Source organism: Pseudonaja textilis, chromosome 8 (assembly GCF_049901715.1).
Source record: "Pseudonaja textilis isolate UNSWEBS1 chromosome 8, rPseTex1.2, whole genome shotgun sequence".
NCBI classification, from domain to species: domain Eukaryota; kingdom Metazoa; phylum Chordata; class Lepidosauria; order Squamata; family Elapidae; genus Pseudonaja; species Pseudonaja textilis.
Window position 1 is genome coordinate 5,819,492 of NC_141997.1, and position 21,390 is coordinate 5,840,881.

Below are 21,390 nucleotides of genomic sequence, written 5' to 3' on the forward strand. Positions count from 1 at the left end.
GGAAAAATATTATCCTGAGTAAATCAGAATGACTTCTGATGCAAATGCATAGCAATAAAGCACTTCCCTTGATACCAAAATATAATCAGCTATAAAACCTCAAGACTTAGTAGAGTACATTCATAATGTTCCTCTTATAATCCATTATTACCTTTAAATAGATTACTGCATCTGTACCCACTCCTTCCATAGAATACAATTTGAGGTCACCTTGAAAATATCGAGCATAAAGACGAGAAATTGGAAGACCATACCCATATCCAGCCTAAGAAAAAAACCAGTAACAGAAGAATTAAAAAATCTGAAATGTTAACAGTGACAGAAGCAGGAATCTTCAGAGACCCCTGTTTTTATAATTAAAAATACCTTTCACTATGAGAACAAAAAGCATTTGTTATGCTATGCATCTTTTTACATAAAAATGAAAATTACATGCATAAAATGGCAACTGCTTTTTTAATGTACAGAGCAACCAGGATGATTAGGGGACTGGAGACTAAGGCATATGAAGAATGGTTACAGGAACTGGGCTTGTCTAGTCTAGTGAAGTGAAGGACCAAGGGAGACATGATAGCAGTCTTCCAATATTTGAGAAGCAGAGAGGAAGGGGTCAAGCTATTTTCTAAAGCGCCTGTAGGCCAGACAAGGAATAATGGATGGAAACTGAACAAGGAGAGATTTAACCTGGAAATAAGAAGAAACTTTCAGACAGTGAAAACGATCAACCAATGGAACAGCTTTGTTGAGGTAATTCGCCATTAGGAGAATGAGTGCACACAGGAAGACGTAGTGAGAGTGGTGAAGAATAACACACAACCAGCACACAGATACACTGTATAGTAAAATGTAGGTTTTTACTTCCAGTAAAACCGTTAAGCAAAGTTCAATAAACAGTCCAAATCATTCACAGTTAAAGCAGTCAGTTTTCAGTCCAGAGATAACCTAATAACAAAGTCCAGTATCAAAAACAGTTCAGTAACAGACTTACATCAAATCCAAGACTAACGATGATCAGCAACAGTCAATGCATGAACAGCAACACCGTCAGCAACAACAGAACAGAACCCAGGTTTCTGGCTCCATCTTTTGGCCATTTGAGGAACCACACCCAATTACAATTTTAGCATTCCCTTAAAGAGACAGTATTAAAATGTCTATCCTAGTTTATATATTTTCCAACCCAACTGTTAGGTGACTTACATTCCTAACATGCTTGCCCTCAGAAGTTGTGGGAGCGCATCACTTGAGACCTCTAAGAAGAGATTGGACTGCCATTTGTCAGAAATGGTGTAGGGTCTCCTGCTTGGGCGGGGGGTTGGACTAGGTGACCTATAAGGTCCCTTCCAACTTTGATTATCTGTTATCTGCAACATATGTACCATAGAATCCCAGTCACATTAAAGATATATCAGCTCTAATGGACACTCCTTTCCTCCTATAAGTCTATTAAATTGAGGCCTTATTATAAATACATGGAATTGACAAGTGGTGGCTTTCAAATACCTTTTTAATTCTCAGAACAGCATTAAGTTATTTTCTAGTCACAAATTCTGAATTTCATCCATATCTTATCTATATTAACATCATTTTTAAATTACAAGCAGTGCTCTCCCATACCCTGACAATCACAAAGTGGGTCACTCCGATTCCAGTTAAGATTTATGGTTCAGAGACATTTTGAAACTGGGTCTCTTCTTTCTAAATAATATACCAATAGCTTTTTATTTTTATGACTGTAATAGTCAGGTTTATTTCTAGGGAAAAGTACAATTATTTTATTTGAATGCCAGCTAACAATCTCAACATAATATTTTTCGAAGACTTTGCTAGTATCCTAATTTTTTTAAAAAAATACATATTTTTCTGTCATTTTCTCCAAATCACTTGTTCTACTTATTGCTGCTGCATGTTCTCTTTTATATGTTATGAATCGAGTGCCATCTAGAGATGCAAGAAAAATTATTCTACATGATTGTATTTTATTTTGAACCATTTTTACAAACTATTGCATAATAGATAAAATGAAGATTCCTCACAGCACAGAGTCTATCTTAAACGTTCAAACATACGTAACAAAGAACAAATCTCAGCAACTTAGGTTCCAGTCCAGATTCTGCGTTTCCTACTGCAATTATTTCACATGAATAACCCAAATCTCTTTTATGGCTTCTGCATTGATCATTGTGCACATTGCATCTGCATCTATTAAACAGCCTAACAGTTTTGTATCTACAATAGAAAAGAAAGGACAGGTTCCAAAGGTTTAATTAGATTACAATTTATTATGGTCAGTAATAAATCAGCTATGCTGATATAATATTCTTCCAATATATTTCACAGCAGCTGTAAATAAAATTATATTTTAACTTCTCTCTCTAAAGTTTTATTATAATTTTCTACAAGTAGCCTTTACAACCACAATGGAGCCCAAAATTTGGCAGGGGAGGTGTTAAAGTCATTTTATGACATTTTTGCTGCAGTTATTAAGTAAATCACTGCACTTCTTAAGCGAATCATGCAGTTGTTAAGTGAGTCTGGCTTCCCCTATTGTCTTTGCTTGTTGGAAGCCAGCTGGGAAGTTACAAATGGTGATCAGATGACCTTGCAACAGTACAACTGTTATAAATACATGCCAGTTGCAAAATGCCTGAATTTTGATCACATGAATATAGGGATGTTGCAACGGTTGTAAATTTGAAAAATGGCCATGTCACTTTTTTCAGTACTGTTGTAACTTTGAATGGTCACTAAATGGATGGTTGTAAATTGAGGACTATCTATATAATCTATCCTGTCTATTCATCAAAGCTGTAAGTCACAAGTTCATTTTTTCATTTTTGAATAAAACCACTAGAAGTGTTCAGTCACCAACAAAAGTACATAATTCTACACTATATATTTCTTTAATCAATATCAATCAGAATAGAGCTGGAAGAGAGCTTGGGGGTCTTCTAGTCCAGGGGTCGCCAACCTTTTGGACCTCAGGGACCACCAAACTCATAATTTTAGACCCCAGGGATCACTAACTGGTTCTGTGGGCATGGCTTAATTTGTGGGGGTGGCTTGGTGGTCATGTGACTGGCTGGGCATAGCTTGTATGTAAATATTAGAAATATTTATATAAATAATGATTTTTTTTTATAAAAAAGAGCAAGTTTTACCCAAAATCAGGCAAAGCAGGCAGGTAGATTGAGTTGCTCACAGAATCACAGATTCATTCAGAGATCTATCTATCTGCCATTGGCTAGCTCAGTCTGTCACATAAAATTTGCTAGCAAGCAAATTCACAAAATTAACTCACAACACATCATGCATGTAAATATTGAATTTTTTATTTTAAAAAAGAGCAACTTTTACCCAAAATCAGGCAAAGCAGACAGATTGAGTTGCTCACAGAATCATTCAGTGATCTATTTGCCATCGGCTAGCTCAGTCTCTCAAATTTGCTTGCCATGAGTCTGCACTGAATTTGCTTGCAAGCAAACCTTCAGTCCTAAGGGAGGTTCGGCTGTGCTGAGCCGAAGATCTAAAGACTAGCTAGAAAGCAAGAAATCCAACTATTTCCTGCTTCCTAGCTAATCTAAATCTCCCGGCACAGCAGAACAGATGATGGTCGGAAAAAGGAAAAATAGCAATTTAGCAGGCAAGTTTACTGGGTAAGGAGTAAGTGAGCGGTGAAGGTTCCCGGGGGCCATGTGGGCAGTGCAGCCTTGTGTTTCTGCGCAGCCTGGTTTAATTGCTTTGTGGGGGTGCTCTGGGGGTGAGATTTCTCGGTGGCCCACCAAAATTTTCTCACGGCCCACCAGTAGGTCGCGGCCCACCAGTTGGCAGCCGCTGTTCTAGTCCAACCCCCCTGCTCAAGCAGGAGACTCTATACCATTTCAGAAAGATTGCTGTCCAGTCTTTTCTGAAAAACTTCCAGTGATTTAATTAAGTTAATTGTCCAGTTAATTGTCTTCACTGTTAGGAAGTTTCTCCTTAATTCCAGGTTGCTTCTCTCTTTGATTAGTTTCCATCCATTGCTTTTTGTCTTGCTTTCTGGTGCTTTGGAAAATAACCTGACCCCCTATTCTTTGTGGCCGCCCCTCAAATATTGGAATATTGCTATCATGTTGCCCCTATTCCTTCTTTTCTCTATACTGGCCATACACAATTCCTGCAATCGTTCTTCATGTTTTATTTCCAGGCCTTTAATCATCTTAGTTGCTCTTCTCTGCACTCTTTCCAGAGTCTCAACATCTTTTTTGTAATGTGATGGCTAAAACTGGATGCAGTATTCCAGATGTGGTTTTACTAAGGCTTTACAAAGTGGTACTAATACTTCACATGATTTTGATTGTATGTCACTGTTTATACAACCAAGGATTGTATTACCTTTTTTGGTTGCTGCCACAGACTGCTGGCTCATGTTTAAATGATTGTCCACTAGGACTCTAAGGTCCCTCTCACAGTTACTGTTTTTGAGCCAGATTTCATCTAATCTAGTTTACATTTGATACATACATAGTCTGGTTCTTCTGTGGGCATAAACTGAAACATATGACATACTCTGCAAGCCAGTGTAGTATCAGTCTCTATTTCCATGACTTTCTTTGTTTTGTTTTTTTTTAAAATAAAGATTTCTAAAAATTAAATATTTTCCCTGTTGCAAAATGTCAGTTTACAATAGTTTACAAGAATTCTTGGCCATTTGTTCTCTATCTTGAAAAAATCATCACTATCTTCCCTGTTTTGAAATCTTTTTTTCTGTGTTTATTTTTTTCTCTTAGATTGTTAAGAAATTAAAAATTCTAAATAATTAAAATGTAAACTGTTTTCTATTTTTTTTTCCAGAATATTTTTTTTTTGAAACCAATTTTATTAATTTTAACAAGAAACAAACAAAACCAAACATCATTAAACATTAAAAACATAAAACCGCTTTCCATCATAGATCTTTACAAAGCAGGTAACACATTATTTTATATCGCAGTTTTCTGGTTTATCTCATTTCCATGTAGGCACATAAATTCCCTTTAACAGATTTCACATTTCTCTTTACTCTTATTCAATAACATTTCTTTTCTAGTTTATCTACTTATTCAATCATCACACTTATATTTTCCTCTGACTTATTTTTGTTTTTGTTTTTTAAAAAAAACAGATTTTGTTAACTTTACAAAACATACAAACAGTCAAGGCATATTAACATAAAGAATCTTTCTGGAAGAACCAGTAAAACGTGCCTAATGTAATATGTACATTTACATTATCTGCTCATCTTCATATCCTATCTCAATTTCTCCTTTTCATTCTATTGTCCAGATTATATTTCTTACTAATCAAAATTTTTGCCTTTAAAAAAAAACAATAGACAAAACATACATAACATAGAACATAAAAAACCTCATTTCTGAAAGATGCTTAATCCCGGGTTAAAACTCTTCGCATAGACACAAATTCAAAAATAATATTTACTTTATATGTCAATCCATATCTTGTTACCATTTTCAATTTTCTATATAACTTCTTCCCTCTTTTATCTTTCTTAATTATATTTTGTTTATCTTATCTCAATACAATTCATAGTACTTATCATTTTTTGTCTGTTCTTTTACAGTTATCCATTCATCTTTTTTCTTTAAATATACTTCTCCTGTACACTAATTGGAGTAACACCTTTAACTCTTTTCCCTAACTTAAGAATACTTAATATAACACTTAAATTATATTGAAATTCTGGTTAGTACATTCTAGAATTACACAAAAAACTTTATAAGAAAAGCAAATATGCTACAATTACAAAATGTAAGCCTATAACCCACCAGAAATACCATAAAAGAGCAAATCATACATACTAATACACATTCTACTCTAAATACACATAGAAAAACACACTTTTATGTACCTTCCAGAATCCCTTTTTCAATTAAATTTACCCATTGTCTCTAAATAGATTTTGTTTCTTAAAGTCTTGCTTCCCACCATTAAGATTTTTCATCCCCTCCTTTCTCACTTGTTTGTTTTTCTCCTTGCCTTTTTTACCCCATTGTCTTTCCTCCTCCCTTTTCTTCTTCTGCTTACTCACTTTCTGTTGTTTTCTAACCTTATATCCAGCTTTCATCTCATTTTTCTCTTTTTGGATTGTTTTCTCTACCCTTAAGATCCCCTTTTTCTTTTCCTCTTCCTCCTCCTCCCCAAAGTAGACCCATTGCTCATCCAAAATGGCTTCTTCTTCTTCTTTGTTCCGGTCATCCTGCTGCGTAGTCAATTTTTCATAAGTGCGTACCGCCATTTCTAAAAATTGAAAAAGAGTGCCCAAAGAATCTTTTCCATCTTGCTCTTCTTTCTTATATTTTTGGTATTGAGTTTTTAATTCATCCAAAAGCAATGCCATCATGAAGAGAAAGACTTCTTCAAAAATAACCACCCAAGTATTTTTAATCAAGAGTAATTCCAAAAGAATTCCAAAGTCACTAAAAAGTCCAAATAAACTGTTTCTTTCAATGCTTTTTTTTTTTTACCTTCTTCAATTTCTCTTTCTGGGGTTACTGATTGATCAAAAGGTTCCCATTAAAATGTATCTTTCTTTAAAATTCTAGGCAGTCTCCTCCTTTTTCAAGCTCTGCTCCAAAAAGTTTTTTTTCCTCTCCCACCACTTACAACAACAATTTCCCTTTAAATGCTCAGAAATCCATACCTCCAATGCGGGCTTTCCAATTTCTGAGGTTGTTAAGTCCAAAGTCCTTTCTCTGATAGCTTTCAGGTTAAAATACCTTCGGTGCCCAATGTATTTTCCAGTTTTGCATTTAATGTTTCTGTGGGGTGGGAGAGTAAGTAGAAAAAAAAAAGTTTTCCCTTAGCAGCTTTCTCCGCCGCTCTTCTCTTCTTAGGGAAACAATGTATCTTTCAGGCAATAAACAATTCCACTCCAGGATTTTAGAAGCTGTTATTTTCCCGGCACAGCCAGCACTTTCACTTTTGAATCTTCCTTCTCCTTCTTCCTCCAGCACAATCTTTTCCAGCTGCTGGCTTCTTTGTGGCGGCCATCACTGACCGCCGCTGCACCGCCTTGAGAAAAGGAGGTTAAGCTGGGTGAGGAGGGGGTCTGCGACACCCACAAACCCCTTCCCAGATCCTCCCTATCTTCGGCTGCCTCTACAGGGCAGCCTTATCCTCCAGATCCGTCTGGATCGGAGGCACCAAGACAGCGAGCACAGCAGGGATCGCGGAGAAATGCGAATCCCTGCTGTCGCCGAAGCCCGGCAACCCGGAAGTCCCCCAACTGTTTTCTAATTTTTAATTGAAAAAATAATTGAAAATTGAAAAAAAAAAAGAAATCTTTTTATATTTAAAAAAGGAATTCAGAGATTTTAAAAATTTACAAAAGTTCTTGCCCATTTATGAAGTAATATATACTTTTTTTGTTGGAAATCAACAAAAACAAGTGTTAGTTTATCCATCTCAGCAAGATCTGTCAATTTAACCAACCATTTTTCCATAATAGGTTGTGTAATATTGCAGATATGTGCTATATAAAGGTGATTGTATTTATTTGACAACTCAACTAGAATTATGAATAATTTAAGTTAAAGAACTTAAAAGTCCTTTAGAAACATTCAAATTTGGTATTTGTGCTACTAATATTACTTATTTAAAAACGTAAGAGGGAGAGTTAGAAGGATAAGTTCAAAATGTATAAATATCCATTTCACTAGATAGTTTAACTATTCTGACTTCACTTTCACATGAATGTGTTACAGGTATTATGTCTGCCTCACCCATATTGGCAGATGTTCACAACCACCCGATACACTTAATCTGTAGAAAGTATTGGTACTGATTCTCATCTGAACTTTTACAATGTAAATATGAAAAGGGGAAAATGTTACAGGTGTTATATCTGCCTTGTATGCAGCTTTATTCCTCTCTAGCATTCATCTCCATTGTTTTGTGACGCATTTCCTGCCTCTTCTAGGATTTACTTTTATCTGCTCCTGAGGTACTTCCTGTTCCTGGTGTGTGTGTGTGTGTGTGTGTGTGTGTGTGTGTGTGTGTGTGTTTTCATTCATTCATTCATCCATCCATCCATCCATCCATTCCCGATGATGGCTTGTATAGCGTTTTTAATTGCATTTTTATTAAACTACATGAAACAGAATGCTTACTGAATGGTACTCCACCAAGGATTTTATTCAAACAGTTCAAGGCTGTTTCTTATTTTAAATTCTACTATTTTCCCCAGTACCGAAACAAAGTCACAGAATTCATGTTCAGCACAACTGAAAATTGTGAGCATACTGTTTTCATGAAATGTATGGAAATGGCAACATGGAAAGTAATCACATTCCTGTTATACAAACAGTGATTTATATAAACTGATGCATGAGTTTGACAGCTGATAAAAAATACAAAATATAAAAAAGTCAGAAAGAATTCTATAGGAATACATGAGAGTTACTGGACTACTATTGCTATGTTTCTTTTGCCAACCCTATGAAGGCTAAAACTAAGTATCTGTAGAATGGATGGCAAACATTAGGTATTACACTTTTCAATTTTTTAAAGTATGTTTTTACTACATATCCCATATATTGATTTTAAGTTTAACAACACATTAATAACCTAAACATTAATACCCTATAATTTAGACTCTGTTATGTATGTGTTATTATGACAACATCTCAAGTGACGAGCTTGTGTTCATATTACAAACGATTATTCTCTTAATGTGCTTTATGTTGAAAAACAATCCGGGGAACATTTTAGCTTGCAGAAAAGAACTTACCAGAGGTACAGCTCTTGATGGCTCCAAATTAGGCCTGGGAGCAGTTGAATACATATAATTAAAAAGACGATCTATTTTTCTCAAAGGTACACCACCACCTTTATCACTTATCTATAGAATAAAACCAGAAATTGATATAACCGAATGTCCTTCAAGGAACTAACAGAACACCATTTTTGTCTACAATTTCCAATGTAGATTTACAGATCTAGAGTAGAGAGACTGAGATGCAGCAATTCCAAAACATAAATTCATCATTCATGAAGTAAGTCTAATATCTAGCCTCCCTATATTGATAAACACAATCCTAACTATAGTGTACTGAAAAGCAGGTGGCCCATGTTAGAAAAGCCTGCTTAATTCATCGTAAACTACAATGAATGTGTCAATAAATATTCAGAGAGCCAAATAATCATAATAATTTGAAATAAAATTTTATCTAAGAGAAAATTAACCTATATCTTGTCATAAAAATTTCTCAACCTGTGTTCCCTTTTATGTTAAATACATTTTTCACAAAGGAACTTACTCAACATATACAGTTGTTTTCTACCTCAGTTAACAAATAAAACAAGATTTTTTTTTACATTTTAGCTTATTATTTACCTTTATTGATAGGTCTTCTTTTCCCAAAGTGACTAAAGTTTTAATTGATGGATAGCTTTTACATTTACCTTCATGTAGCTCCACTGTAGCTCGCATTGAATTCTGCAATTTGAAGCAAAACTTTTAACTTCTTAAAGACGCTTAATTCATATTAGTAATAACACCAGAAAAATTTACAAATTCTGGTCATCTTTTAATACTATGAACTTCTCTATCATTTATACAAAATTTTAAAAAGAAGACAGTAACCTGAATGTTTTCATTATATTCAAGTGTATAATGACACTTTGTAAATGTTTTTTCTTGTCATGCAAAAAGTATGTATTTGTTAAGAAAGGAGCATATTTCTTTGTGCAAAAATTACTACAATTAAAATAGAAGCCTAAACTTATTAATGTAATTGTATTTTTGAATTGGAGCTCAATCTGGATTGTGAGCAATCAGCCAGCTCCTTGGCAAATAGCTGTAGGCATATAATCCATGTGTTCATGAGAGATATCCTTTGTCATGTCTCTAGAAAGATACCCCACCCCATTCTTCTGTTTAAAGTATATAAAATATTGCTCTAAGTTGCTCTACTTTTAAAACAGGACAAAATTTGCTGGACCAAGGTTGAGAAAAGAGAAAAAATATTTCCAAGAGCTTTAATTTCAAGTGTCAGCTTTCATAGGGGAAAAAGAACTCTAAAAATTTGAAAAGATACTTTCAGTATTAATTCTAAGAAAATAATTAACAAATCTCAAAGGAATTTTCATTGAAATGTTGATATTTCTTTCTTCGTGCAATCTCCAAAATTTTGTTTATGGATATCTATTTATTTATTTGACAGGATTTATAGATCACCTCAGTTAGAAAATTTAATATAATATAGCAGACACCTGGCTAAGTCTACAGAGTAAACCAAGTGGATTGTACTCATTGATCCTAGTCTCATCAGATGTTATTCACAATAGCAATCCTTTTCTTATCCATATTAGACCTCTGACCTCGAAACCTGAATAAACAGGCCCAGATAATCAACTTTTCCAAATCTGAAGCCTCAATAATCTTCCCCCAAAAGACAAGGTTGCATTGTGTATTACTGTCTAAAGTGTCCAGATTGAACAATGGTTTTTTGTGGAGGTGCCCTTAAAGGAAAATGCTGTCCACTCACAATAGGATAAATTTACAACTGCTCTAATCCAGACACGATTCATTTCCCAGGGTTTTCCCCATTCAAAATGGCAGAAATTCAGACTCCAAGTGGCAGAGCTATTTCGGCAGAAAAATGTATCCACTTCTTTTGTGCCACATGATCAATCTAATATAATTGGCATATTTATTTACTTTAACATGAAGTAACATTTCTTTATCTAAAATTAGATATTCAAAGTTATTATTATTTTTAAATTTAATGTTGAGATCATTTTACTTTCTTATTACTTTATATTCCAGGGGTAGGCTGATACCTCTAACTACACCTTGATGCCATGTGATCAGGAGATTGTATTATGGGAATTAATTTAGATTTGCCTTTTAATCATCAGAAAAAGGAAAATAAGGTATGAAAGCCATATGCTTTTAAATACCAGGATTTAAAAAGTGGATGCCAAGATGGGGCATCCCCTGAAAATTAGGAATTACCAAGTCACTATTCCACAGCAGAAAGTAGGGGCAAGATGTGAAGACTCAAATAACTTCTTGGAGGTGAGGTTTGCAACCTTCATTCATCCATTCCATGGACAATCTGATATTAATTATTTTCATGAAATAACAATAAATAAAATAGAAGATGTGATTTTCCAATTTCAGATAGAAAAACATTTAGTATTTAAAGGTTTTCCCATGTTGTCAAAATCTGTTGCTGAAGTTTGACTTTTAATTAGCATGCACAATTTGCCATCAAACACAAAGTTGTTTCCAAAGTTGTACCTTTGGATAAAAGTTGTTTACAAAGTTGTCCGAAGTTGTACCTACAACTATATTCAGGGTGAAGCATGATAACATTTCTGGCAAACTCAAAAATAAGCCAAATATTTATCCCCTTCCCCTGATATTATTTTACTCACCTTAAACAATTCGAAAAGCATATGAAACAAATGTGAGGGTACATAGACAACCTGAATGGGCTTGCCTGGTGCTTTAGCTAAAAAAACAAATAAAACTTTTGAGAATTAAAGTTAAAGTTAACACAAACAACTGTAAATCTTCTGGTTTTTATTATTTACTAGAAATGTACAACAGCTAAAAATTAAATTAGCTCTTCAAAGAAGATTATAATACTAGGAAAGATTCAAGGAAAGAGATATGGACAACCTGAAGCAAGGGAATGGTTTTAAATAAGCAGTAATGGCTGCACCATCATAGGAGCTGAAGGACCAAGCTGAGGACATGATTCTCCTGGAGAAAATGCATGTGGTTGCTAAGTTGTTACCAACTGAATGACACATAAGCAATCAATCAATCAAATCAAATCCGAAAGAAAAATGGTGGAATGGAAGGAAAAGTATTTTCTGCACTAAAGAAATCTGTGACACAGTTCTCAGCTAAAAATGAATTCAGCAATTAGTTTTCACTTAAATAATGATTTTTTGCAATCCATACATTGACAGATACTTAATATTAAAAAGCAATCATATCTATATCTGTACCATTAAATTCTTCAATTTCCAAATCAGGTGCTACTTGATAATACTGCTCACACAGCATCTTGGCAGTTGCAAAGGCATCTGTTAAGGAAGAGAAACAATATATATCATGTGATTGTGAGTAAATAATAGTATATTATATACTGCAAATTTAGAAACTGCAAGGTCTCCTCCTCTTTAAACAAAATCTATAAGAATCCACGTAATGTGAGTGATGCATAATTGAATCTCCTAATATCTTTATTTTAAATCTGTTAAGGGAGAAGCGAGTAATACATGAATGAATGAATGAATGAATGAATGAAGGATGCATGAATGAAATTCCTTTTGGATTCCACAGTATTTAATGCTACTTTAAAACTTGTTTTCTGTCTGGCATTAAAAAGGTATCTGTGTCAGACAAGAAAGCTAAACTTTCATAACATTAAAAAAATGTAATATATGATATTACTCACACTTACCTGAATAATAAATTCTATTAAAGTCAATGGGAACAATTCTTTATTAGGTATATGTAAGATTGCACAGCCCAATTTAAGAACCAAAAATGCACATGCTAATAAAAGCTTCAAATTTCAAAGCTATTCCTGCACCTTTCATGAAAACAGTTTTTCCAAAAAATAAGATCCACCCAAAAAAAATAAGCCCTAGACTGACTTCTTGGGGTAGGCCAAATATAAGGCCTACTCCAAAAATGGGGGAATGGGCGTGGCCAGCACAAGAGACGGTAAGCGCACAGGGGCCGACAGTGTCTTTGGCACAGCAGATAAGTTCGAGCATGGAGGTGGGGGGGGGATAGGTGATCCAGACGTGCTTTGCAGCTGCCTGGCTACAGGAGGCTTGCGTGAGGCTTGCATGGCAGCAGTGGCAGCAGGCGGATGCAGGCAATGTTGACATCCTGCTTGGGGCCTGCCCCAGTGCAGCTGCAGGCAAGCCGAGACACAGTGGGATGGAGTGGGAGGCATGTTGGGATCGTCTCCCTCCACTCCCCTGTGCCTGTGCCTCAGCCTGGCTCTACTGTGCACTTTTCGCCCAGAGGGAGACTCGAAACTTCCTCTGTTTGCAAACAGGGTACTTTGAAACTGAGCTAAACACAAGCAGTTTAAAGTCCCTGTCATTTCTCCATCCAGGTGAAAGGTGTGTCTGCCCTGGGAAGCTCTATAAGCTGTTGGTGGGACAAGCAGATGGTGGGAGGGCGCAGGCAAGCAGCAACAAAATCAACTTCCTCCGAAAATAAGACCTAATGGGTCTTACAGTTTAACAGAGTTGGAAGGGACCTTGTATGTCATCTAGTCCACCCCGTCGCCCAAACAGGAGATCCTATACCATTTCTGACAAATAGCTGTCCAACCTCTTCTTGAAAGCCTCCAGTGATGAAGCTCCCACAACTTTCAAAGGCAAGTGTTCCATTGGTTGGTTGTTGTCAGAAAATTTCTCCTTATTTCTAGGTTGAATTTCTCCTTGATCACTTTCCATCCATTATTCCTTGTCTGGCCTTTAGGTGCCTTGGAAAATAGCTTGACCCCTTCCTCTCTGTGGCAACCCCTCAAATACCAGAACACTCTTATCACGTCTCCCTGGTCCTTCTCTTCAATAGACTGGCCAAGCCCAATTCCTGTAACCATTCTTCATATGTTTTAGTCTCCAGTCCCTTAATCATCCTGGTTGCTCTTCTCTGCACTTTTTCTAGAGCTTCAACATCTTTTTTATAGTGTGGTGATCAAAACTGGATGCAGTATTCTAGGGGTGGTATTACTAAGGCTTTATAAAGTGGTATTAGTACCTCACTTGATCTTGATTGAATCCCTCTGTTAACGCAACATAGGATTGTGTTGGCTTTTTTGGCTGCTGCCACACACTGCTGGCTCTTATTTAACTGGTTGTCCACTAAGACTCCAAGACGCCCCACACAGTTACTGCTATTCAGCCTGGTTTCATCCAGTCTATATGTTTGCATATGATTTTTCTTGCCTCAATGTAAGACTTTACTTTTCTCTACATTGAATTTCATTTTATTAGATTGTTAAAGTCTGTCAAGATCCAGATGGATCTTGAGCCTTTCTACTTGGGTGTTAACTATTCCTGCCAGCTTAGTATCATTTGCAAATTTGGTAAGTTCCCCTTCTATTCCCTCATCTAAGTTGTTTATGAAGATATTGAAGAGTACTGGGCCTAAGATGGAACCTTGTGGCACCCCGCTGCTTACTTCTTCCCTCCACTACTCATTGAGTATGGTTAGTCACCCAGTTACAAATCCATCTCGTGGTGATGTTATCTATCCCACTTTTTTCTAGCTTGCCAAGAAGTAGGTTGTGGTCTACTTTGTTGAATGTCTTGCAGAAGTCAAAGTATATTATGTCCACAGTATTTTGCTGGTCTACTAATTTAATCACTATGTTAAATAATGAAATAAGACTGGTATCCATTGATAATTATTTGGGAAGAAATTAGGAAGGAACATTATACCAAAATTCCAGGTTGTTGTCCACCATGGAGGCAATGATCCACCCAAATACTTTGGATATCAGTAAAAAAGTCAAATATTACCAAATTTTGGATAATCAAGGAAGACTTAAAACAAGTCAAGAATTAGAAACACAGGGAATATTTACAGATTGGTGGCCGTACCTTTAAGTACAGACAAGGTATAAAAAAGATTTGAAACAGAAGAAACCCAGCTAGATAAATTATTGCTAGGACCAGAAGAAAAAATATCTAAAATCTACAATTATGTATTAAATTTTGACTTAGAAGAGAAAATCGTTAAAGGACCCATGTTAGCCTGGGCTAAAAACTTTGGACATAATATTGATCCAGAAGATTGGGAAAAAATCTGGCATAAAGATGTTTCCTTGACAAAGTTGGTCGCATATAAAGAAAATTTATATAAAATGTTGGCATTTGGCGCCATCCAGACTGGCAAAAATGTACCCTAAGCTGAACCCAAATTGTTGGAAGTGTAAGAGAACACAAGCACCTTCTTCCACATCTGGTGGCTATGCCCAGAAATTAAAAAATATTGGACCAAGATACAAACACGGTTAGAGGAAATTATCCATTGCAGATTGGAATGTAAACCGGAATTATTTCTCCTGGGAATCATTAAAGATTAAAACCCAAAAAAGATTCACTATCTGATTATACACATAATAACGGCGGCAAGAATTGCACTAGCGCAGACTTGGAAGATGTCTACCATTTCATCTGATGAAGTTATAATTCATAAAATTCTGGATTGTGCAGAGATGGATAGACTCACAATGAAATTAAATGATAAAGAATTATCATTTTACTCAATTTAGAAAATTTGGTATCAATCGGTAGACAGTAAAACATGAAAAATATAGATTAAAAGAGGAAATAAAATTGGAATATTGGTATATAGGCAGGAAATAAAATTGGAATATTGGTATATAGGCAGGACCAACGAGAAACTGTTGAAATCAAGAAATTGCCAGAAAATGGAGATCTAGGTAAATAGTCATATTTAATTTATAACATATATGTAGTTATACTTATATTGTATACTGAAATATATATAACATATCTTCTCTTATGGCTATGGAATAGAGAGCACAGTACATAGACTATTATTATGTACATTTATCTCTGATTTTTCTCTTTTTAGATATATATATGTACTTAGTGTTAATATGACTTTTTTCTCTTTTGACCTATATACATAAATCACTTATCAATATTATTAAGGCACTGTGAATTAGCATTAGCACCACTATGAATAACTGGTCAAGTATTAATTGTATGTATTGTATTTATTGTACTGTCAAAAAACAATGCTAAAAGATATTGACACATCTTCTATTATATAAATTTTTATAATTTTTTAAATGTTTTGAATTTTTGTAAACTTTTTAATGTTTTGAATTTCAATAAAGTACTTTTTTAAAATTTAAAAAGAAAAAAATAAATTAGACTGGTATGGCATGATCTGCTTTTCACAAAGCCATACTGACTGCTAGTTATTACTTTACTCATTCGTAGATGTTGGCAGATCTGTTTTTTTATTATCTTTTCCAGTATATTTCCAGATATTGATGTTAGGCTGATTGGCCTGTAGTTTCCTGGGTCTGTTTTTTCCCCCTTTTTTGAAGATGGGAACCACATTAGCTCTTTTCCAGTCCTCTGGTAGTTCCCCGGTGCTCCAGATTTTTTGAAAGATGTGGTACAGTGGTTCTGAGATGACATCTGCCAGCTCCTTTAGAATTCTGGGGTGTAATTGGTCAGGTATTAATTTGGATAAATGGCAAACTTTATGCGAGAGAAATAAAATAATAACATTGGCCGCATCGTATAAGGAAAATCTATATAAAATGGTTTATAGATGGCAACTTCCTCCAGCAAAACTGGCCAAAATGTATCAAAATATATCACCGAACTGTTGGAAATGTACCCAAGAATATAGATCATATTACCACACATGGTAGAAATGTAGAAAAAACCCAGGAGTTTTGGCATAGAATTCAGAGGTGGCTTCAGGAGATGGTGATTTATTTAATAATACACATGATCATGGCAGCAAGGCTAGCCTTTGCTCAAAAGTGGAAAGATAAAGAAATTCCTAATGAAAGTGAAGTAATAAAAACGATAAGGACTTATGCTGAGATGGATACATTAATTTTGGAAATGAAAGATAAAAGATGAGACAGAATATTATAAAGTATGGGATAAATTCTATCAATGGTGGGAAAAAAGGAGGGATCTAGAATCAAAAGTAAGTAGGGTTGGCAGAACGAATGATTAGAAATAGAAAATATTGTATAAATTTATGAATGCATATAAACATGTATTCTATGCCATAACATGGATGACAAACAGGATTGTCAGGACAATCACACCACGTCCAATGTTTTTAACAATTTACTCAATAAAACTTTTTTTGGGGGGGAAAAAAGAACATGACTGATTTTTAACTATGGTTAACATCAATAATGCAAAGATCAAGCTATTAAACTACAGAAAGAAACAAATTTGCTTTGATGAAAACGAATATAACTACTGACATTATGATCAGAAACAGATGAAATGAACATTTGAAAGGCAAAGCAATATTATTTTTACTTTTACCTTCTACTACATCAGCCACATTACAAGTAGGATCAATGCTCCCAATATGTTTTGGATGAGCAGGATTGGTGACTCCACCAAAAAGCAGTGCTATGAAGATAAAAAGAATCAACTGAAATACTATTATTTTTTAAAGAATAAAAAAACATAGGTTTCTATTTCATGCAAAGGAAAAACAAACCTTGTTAAAAATCCTTCATAAAGTAAATATTACCATTAATAAATTATTAATATTAAAATGTGTTTCCAATGATTGCAAAGAAATCCTTGTACAGACAAAATGTACCCTGGTAACAACTACTATGCTTTTTTCTTTAGTACGGAAGCACTACTTAGACTTTTACTTCCTGCATACAATGTACTACAATACAGATTAGCCTAACTGCAGGTTGTATTGAATGGATCCGATCCCCTTTGCTCAATCTTTTACACATGTCATGAACAATCATATGAAATGTCCCTTATGCTCCTCAAAAACACTCACAATCTCTTGGTTTTGAGATTTAGCACCAGGAAAAACTGAGAGAAAGCTTCTGTGGATCTTGTTTCTTAGTAGACTTATACACAATTACCCCAAAATCTATACAGTGCCCAAAACAGCTTGATAAATTTTAAAAGAATTAAATGATCATATCAATAAAGCTAGAGGTGGAATAGTATTTAATACTAAACATAGAGTACATAATTACAATAAATGCACACACTGTTGAAGTCGTATCTATTACCTAACTCTGTGATTTAATTCATACAGGTAGTAAACCTATCATCTGGAAAAATTAAGATTAGTTTTATGTACACTTAATGAAAAATACTTAAATCATTATTTTATGTCAAGCAGCACAAATCTCACAGGGCTTTGCCAATGCTGTGTTTTATTAAATACCATTTCACCCTTATATTTCTGTTTTTAAAATAAAATGGTCTTACAGAACATCTTAATAAGTAGCCTTCAGATCAAACTTACTTAAGTTCGTAAAACTGATATAGTTATGGCCTACTTAATTTCCACTTGGGAGGGTAAGACAACCTACAATTACCTGAGTACATACATACATACCGATCATGCTATTCCCTTTGGGGGGTAAGCAAGAGTACAGAAAAAAGAGTAAGAAATGTTAAGACAAAAAAAAGTAAAGCATAAGAAAAGGAAACAGCTTTCCCCTCAGTTATACACAGCATCACACACTGCCTTTTCGTTCAACTTTTTTCTTCACTCCACACCACTATCTCCACATGAGTCCTTCATAGAGGCAATAAAATTATGTCATCTAGCTAATACTTATTCCAACTCATTCAGATTCTCAGCCAAATAATGGCTTCATCCACATACACTTCTATCATCCCAAGCTTCCTTATTCATTTATATATGATCATGGGGATGTCTTATTCTCTGCAGAACATCATGTGTGCTTTATTCCATTATCACTCTTATTGTATTCAGCAACCAACCTTCAAGTTCATATTTATTCCAGATATCAAAAATAATTTATCAAATACTTTCTCTAAGCAAACAAATATACAGCAAACCATATACTATACTATACTATACTATACTATACTATACTATACTATACTATACTATACTATACTATACTATACAAGCTGGAAGAAAATATTAATATAATTTTATAAAAACAAAATCTGATCTGTACGGTCCCTGTCCAGAATAATGCCACACTTCACATATATGCCTCTGCATCACCTCTTAAACTTTTTCATTCAAAATATTGCAAACACTTTACTGGGCATCCTTCACAAATTATTTTGTAGATTTTGCATGCACACTTGCTACTTTTCTCCTTGGGAAATAACATTCTTTCATATATAGGCACATATATAATTGCATAACCACCTTAAGCAAACCATACCTATATTTTAATGATTTATGTGTCATCAAGTCAGTGTTAACTCTTAAAGAGCACACAGACTGACATTTTCAAGGATGATCTGTCCCAAGCCTTGGCCTTTACATCCTCCAACTGTGAATCCTTCACCATTGTAATTAAGTCCAACTATCTTGCTCTTGGTTGTCCTCTGAATTGATTTGTCCTAGGATCAATTTGTTTATTTTTTATTTTTGTATTTTTTATTTTATTATTCAGGGTATTTTCAAGAGTCGTCTCAAAAAGCAAAGTTCAAAAATGCCAGTCTTTTTTCTATTCTTTGTTTGAAGTTCAACTTTCACATTGATAGAGTGTCACAGGGAAAACTACTTCTTTTGCTGTTCTGATCTTTGTTAAAAAAGATACATTGGGGCATCTGACTATCATTTCCATAATCTTCATTGCTATCCCGGTCTAAGACAACTTGTCCTGGCTGACTCACCTTGGCCATCTCACCCTAGCGGGACAACTCACAATGGGACAATTCAATGTGGGATAACTCAATGCAAGATAACTGTACTGTTATACACCAGTTTCTTTGACATTATTTTAATTTTTGTGATTATTTTATTTTGTCCATCCTTTAGCATGCCTTCTTTAATTATTCTATCTCATCATTTCTTCAATATTATCTTTCTTTATTCCCTCTTCTACTTTAAGGTCATCCTTGGCTCGGGTAGGGCAGTTTTGGAAAGTTGGGCTGGAAATCTAAATGTATTCACTTAAAGCCATTTATTATTGCTAAGTCATGATGATAATTGTATTGATTGATTAAACTGTCTAATAAAAAATGTCAACTGAGGTGGATTCACTATTCTTAAATTCAATAGTGTTTATTTCAGAATGTGCATGCATAAATTCACATTGCCCTATTCAAATATTTCCTGATCCATACTTGGAATTGCAGAGGGTAGCTTTATTTATTTATGCTATTAAGGATAAATTATTTATTCGTTTAGTCAACCTGGGATGGGTAGAACACATATGCACACACACACACACAAAGAATGCTCAGAAATATTAATTCGGAATACAAATCCAAACATACACGTTTGTTCTTTAGAAATACAAACAATTAAAATATCCATATTCGATATCTATATCCAAAATTAATGAGAATCAATTCCTAGAAAAAGCATTATTAATAAAATGAATAACATATCCAATGCTGATAGAAGAGAATATCTGTAGCTCAGGCTTGTACACATACCAATATTACCATTTCCCCATTTTTAAAAAAATTCAGCCAAAGCAATTTCCCACATTCTAAAATATCAACTAAAGATTAAATTTGGCTCCTTGAACCATTAAGAGTTAAGGTAGCAGCTAACAGAAAAAAAATAAATCAGTCTCTTGTGATACATCAGAAAAAATGCACTAGTTAAAATATACAAATGAGTAAGTATTTAAAAAGAGATATCACGTATCTAAACATGGTAATTGTTAGTGAAGGTTCAAGAACTGATCCAAAGGCTTTGAAAACAATGATTCAGAAGACATCTGAAATGACATTTCATTACTGGTTACTTGCCATGGTTAATTCATTACACACCTTCGCTTGCAACCAGACAACTGTAATGAGGGGATAGGGAAGGAATTGGAATGTAAGGAAGGTTTGGGAAAGAAATGAGGAATGCAAGTAAGCCAGGAGGTCAGCCCCAAGATGCTGGCTATGAGCAAAGATTCAGAGAAGTTTGAGGCCCCGCAGAGGAAGAGCCAGCACCAATTCAGGAGAGTATCCAGATGGTGTGTGTCCAAAACCAAAGACTGAGAAGTCTGAGCAGCCAGCCAAGTCCAAAGCACGTGAGGGACACCCCATATCAAGAGCCGAAGACCCACTGGGCAACAAATGTGGGCAAGGCAGTGGAGGCCAAAGACCTTCTTCTCCCTTCTGGGATCAATGTGGTCAGTGGCAAATGGAAAGTGAGATGGCTAGCCGGATGGGACGACCCCACTGAGTAGAAGGTCCTTATTTCCATAGAACTGTTGAGAAAGAAGTTCAGATGGATGGAAATTTGTGCTGCAGCAGGGCTTGCAGTCATGGCTGCTGTCAGCAGGCTGGGAGTCATGAAAGCCCCAGCAGTCCTGGCTTGGTTACTTCTCCTTTATACTTACATGTATGTTACTCAGCTTTGTTTGGGTATTTTCCCACGTCATTATAGTTGTGCTTTTAAAGTTGTAGCAACGAACACAATACAGAAGCCTGATAATGGCAGATGAGATTCTCCCGAAACGTTGCTACAACTTTAAAAGCACAACTATAATGACGTGGAAAAATACCCAAACAAAGCTGAATACCATATATACCATATATATATATGAAAAGAAAAGAATTTCTCTTTCCCTCCCTCCCTCCCTCCCCCCCCCCTCTCTCTCTCTCTCTCTCTCTCTCTTTATATATATATATATATATATATATAGT

The 21,390-nt window shown here is 35.0% G+C and overlaps 1 protein-coding gene across 10 annotated transcripts in view; it reads right to left on the bottom strand.

Annotated features, from left to right (window-relative positions):
- The window catches only part of PDK3 (pyruvate dehydrogenase kinase 3), a 72,194-nt gene that overhangs the window by 9,129 nt on the left and 41,675 nt on the right, over positions 1 to 21,390 (bottom strand). For 7 of the 10 annotated variants that reach the window (XM_087938194.1, XM_026721316.2, XM_087938191.1 and 4 more), the window contains 6 exons: positions 17,086 to 17,175; positions 12,004 to 12,081; positions 11,422 to 11,498; positions 9,374 to 9,475; positions 8,768 to 8,878; positions 152 to 265 (listed from right to left, as the gene is read on the bottom strand). In XM_087938194.1, the coding sequence (XP_087794320.1) occupies positions 152 to 265; positions 8,768 to 8,878; positions 9,374 to 9,475; positions 11,422 to 11,498; positions 12,004 to 12,081; positions 17,086 to 17,175 (572 nt within the window). Of the gene's footprint in view, positions 1 to 151; positions 266 to 8,767; positions 8,879 to 9,373; positions 9,476 to 11,421; positions 11,499 to 12,003; positions 12,082 to 17,085; positions 17,176 to 18,142; positions 18,158 to 21,390 lie in introns of all 10 variants that reach the window. The other 3 variants (XM_087938196.1, XM_087938195.1, XM_087938190.1) reach the window with 2 other exon arrangements.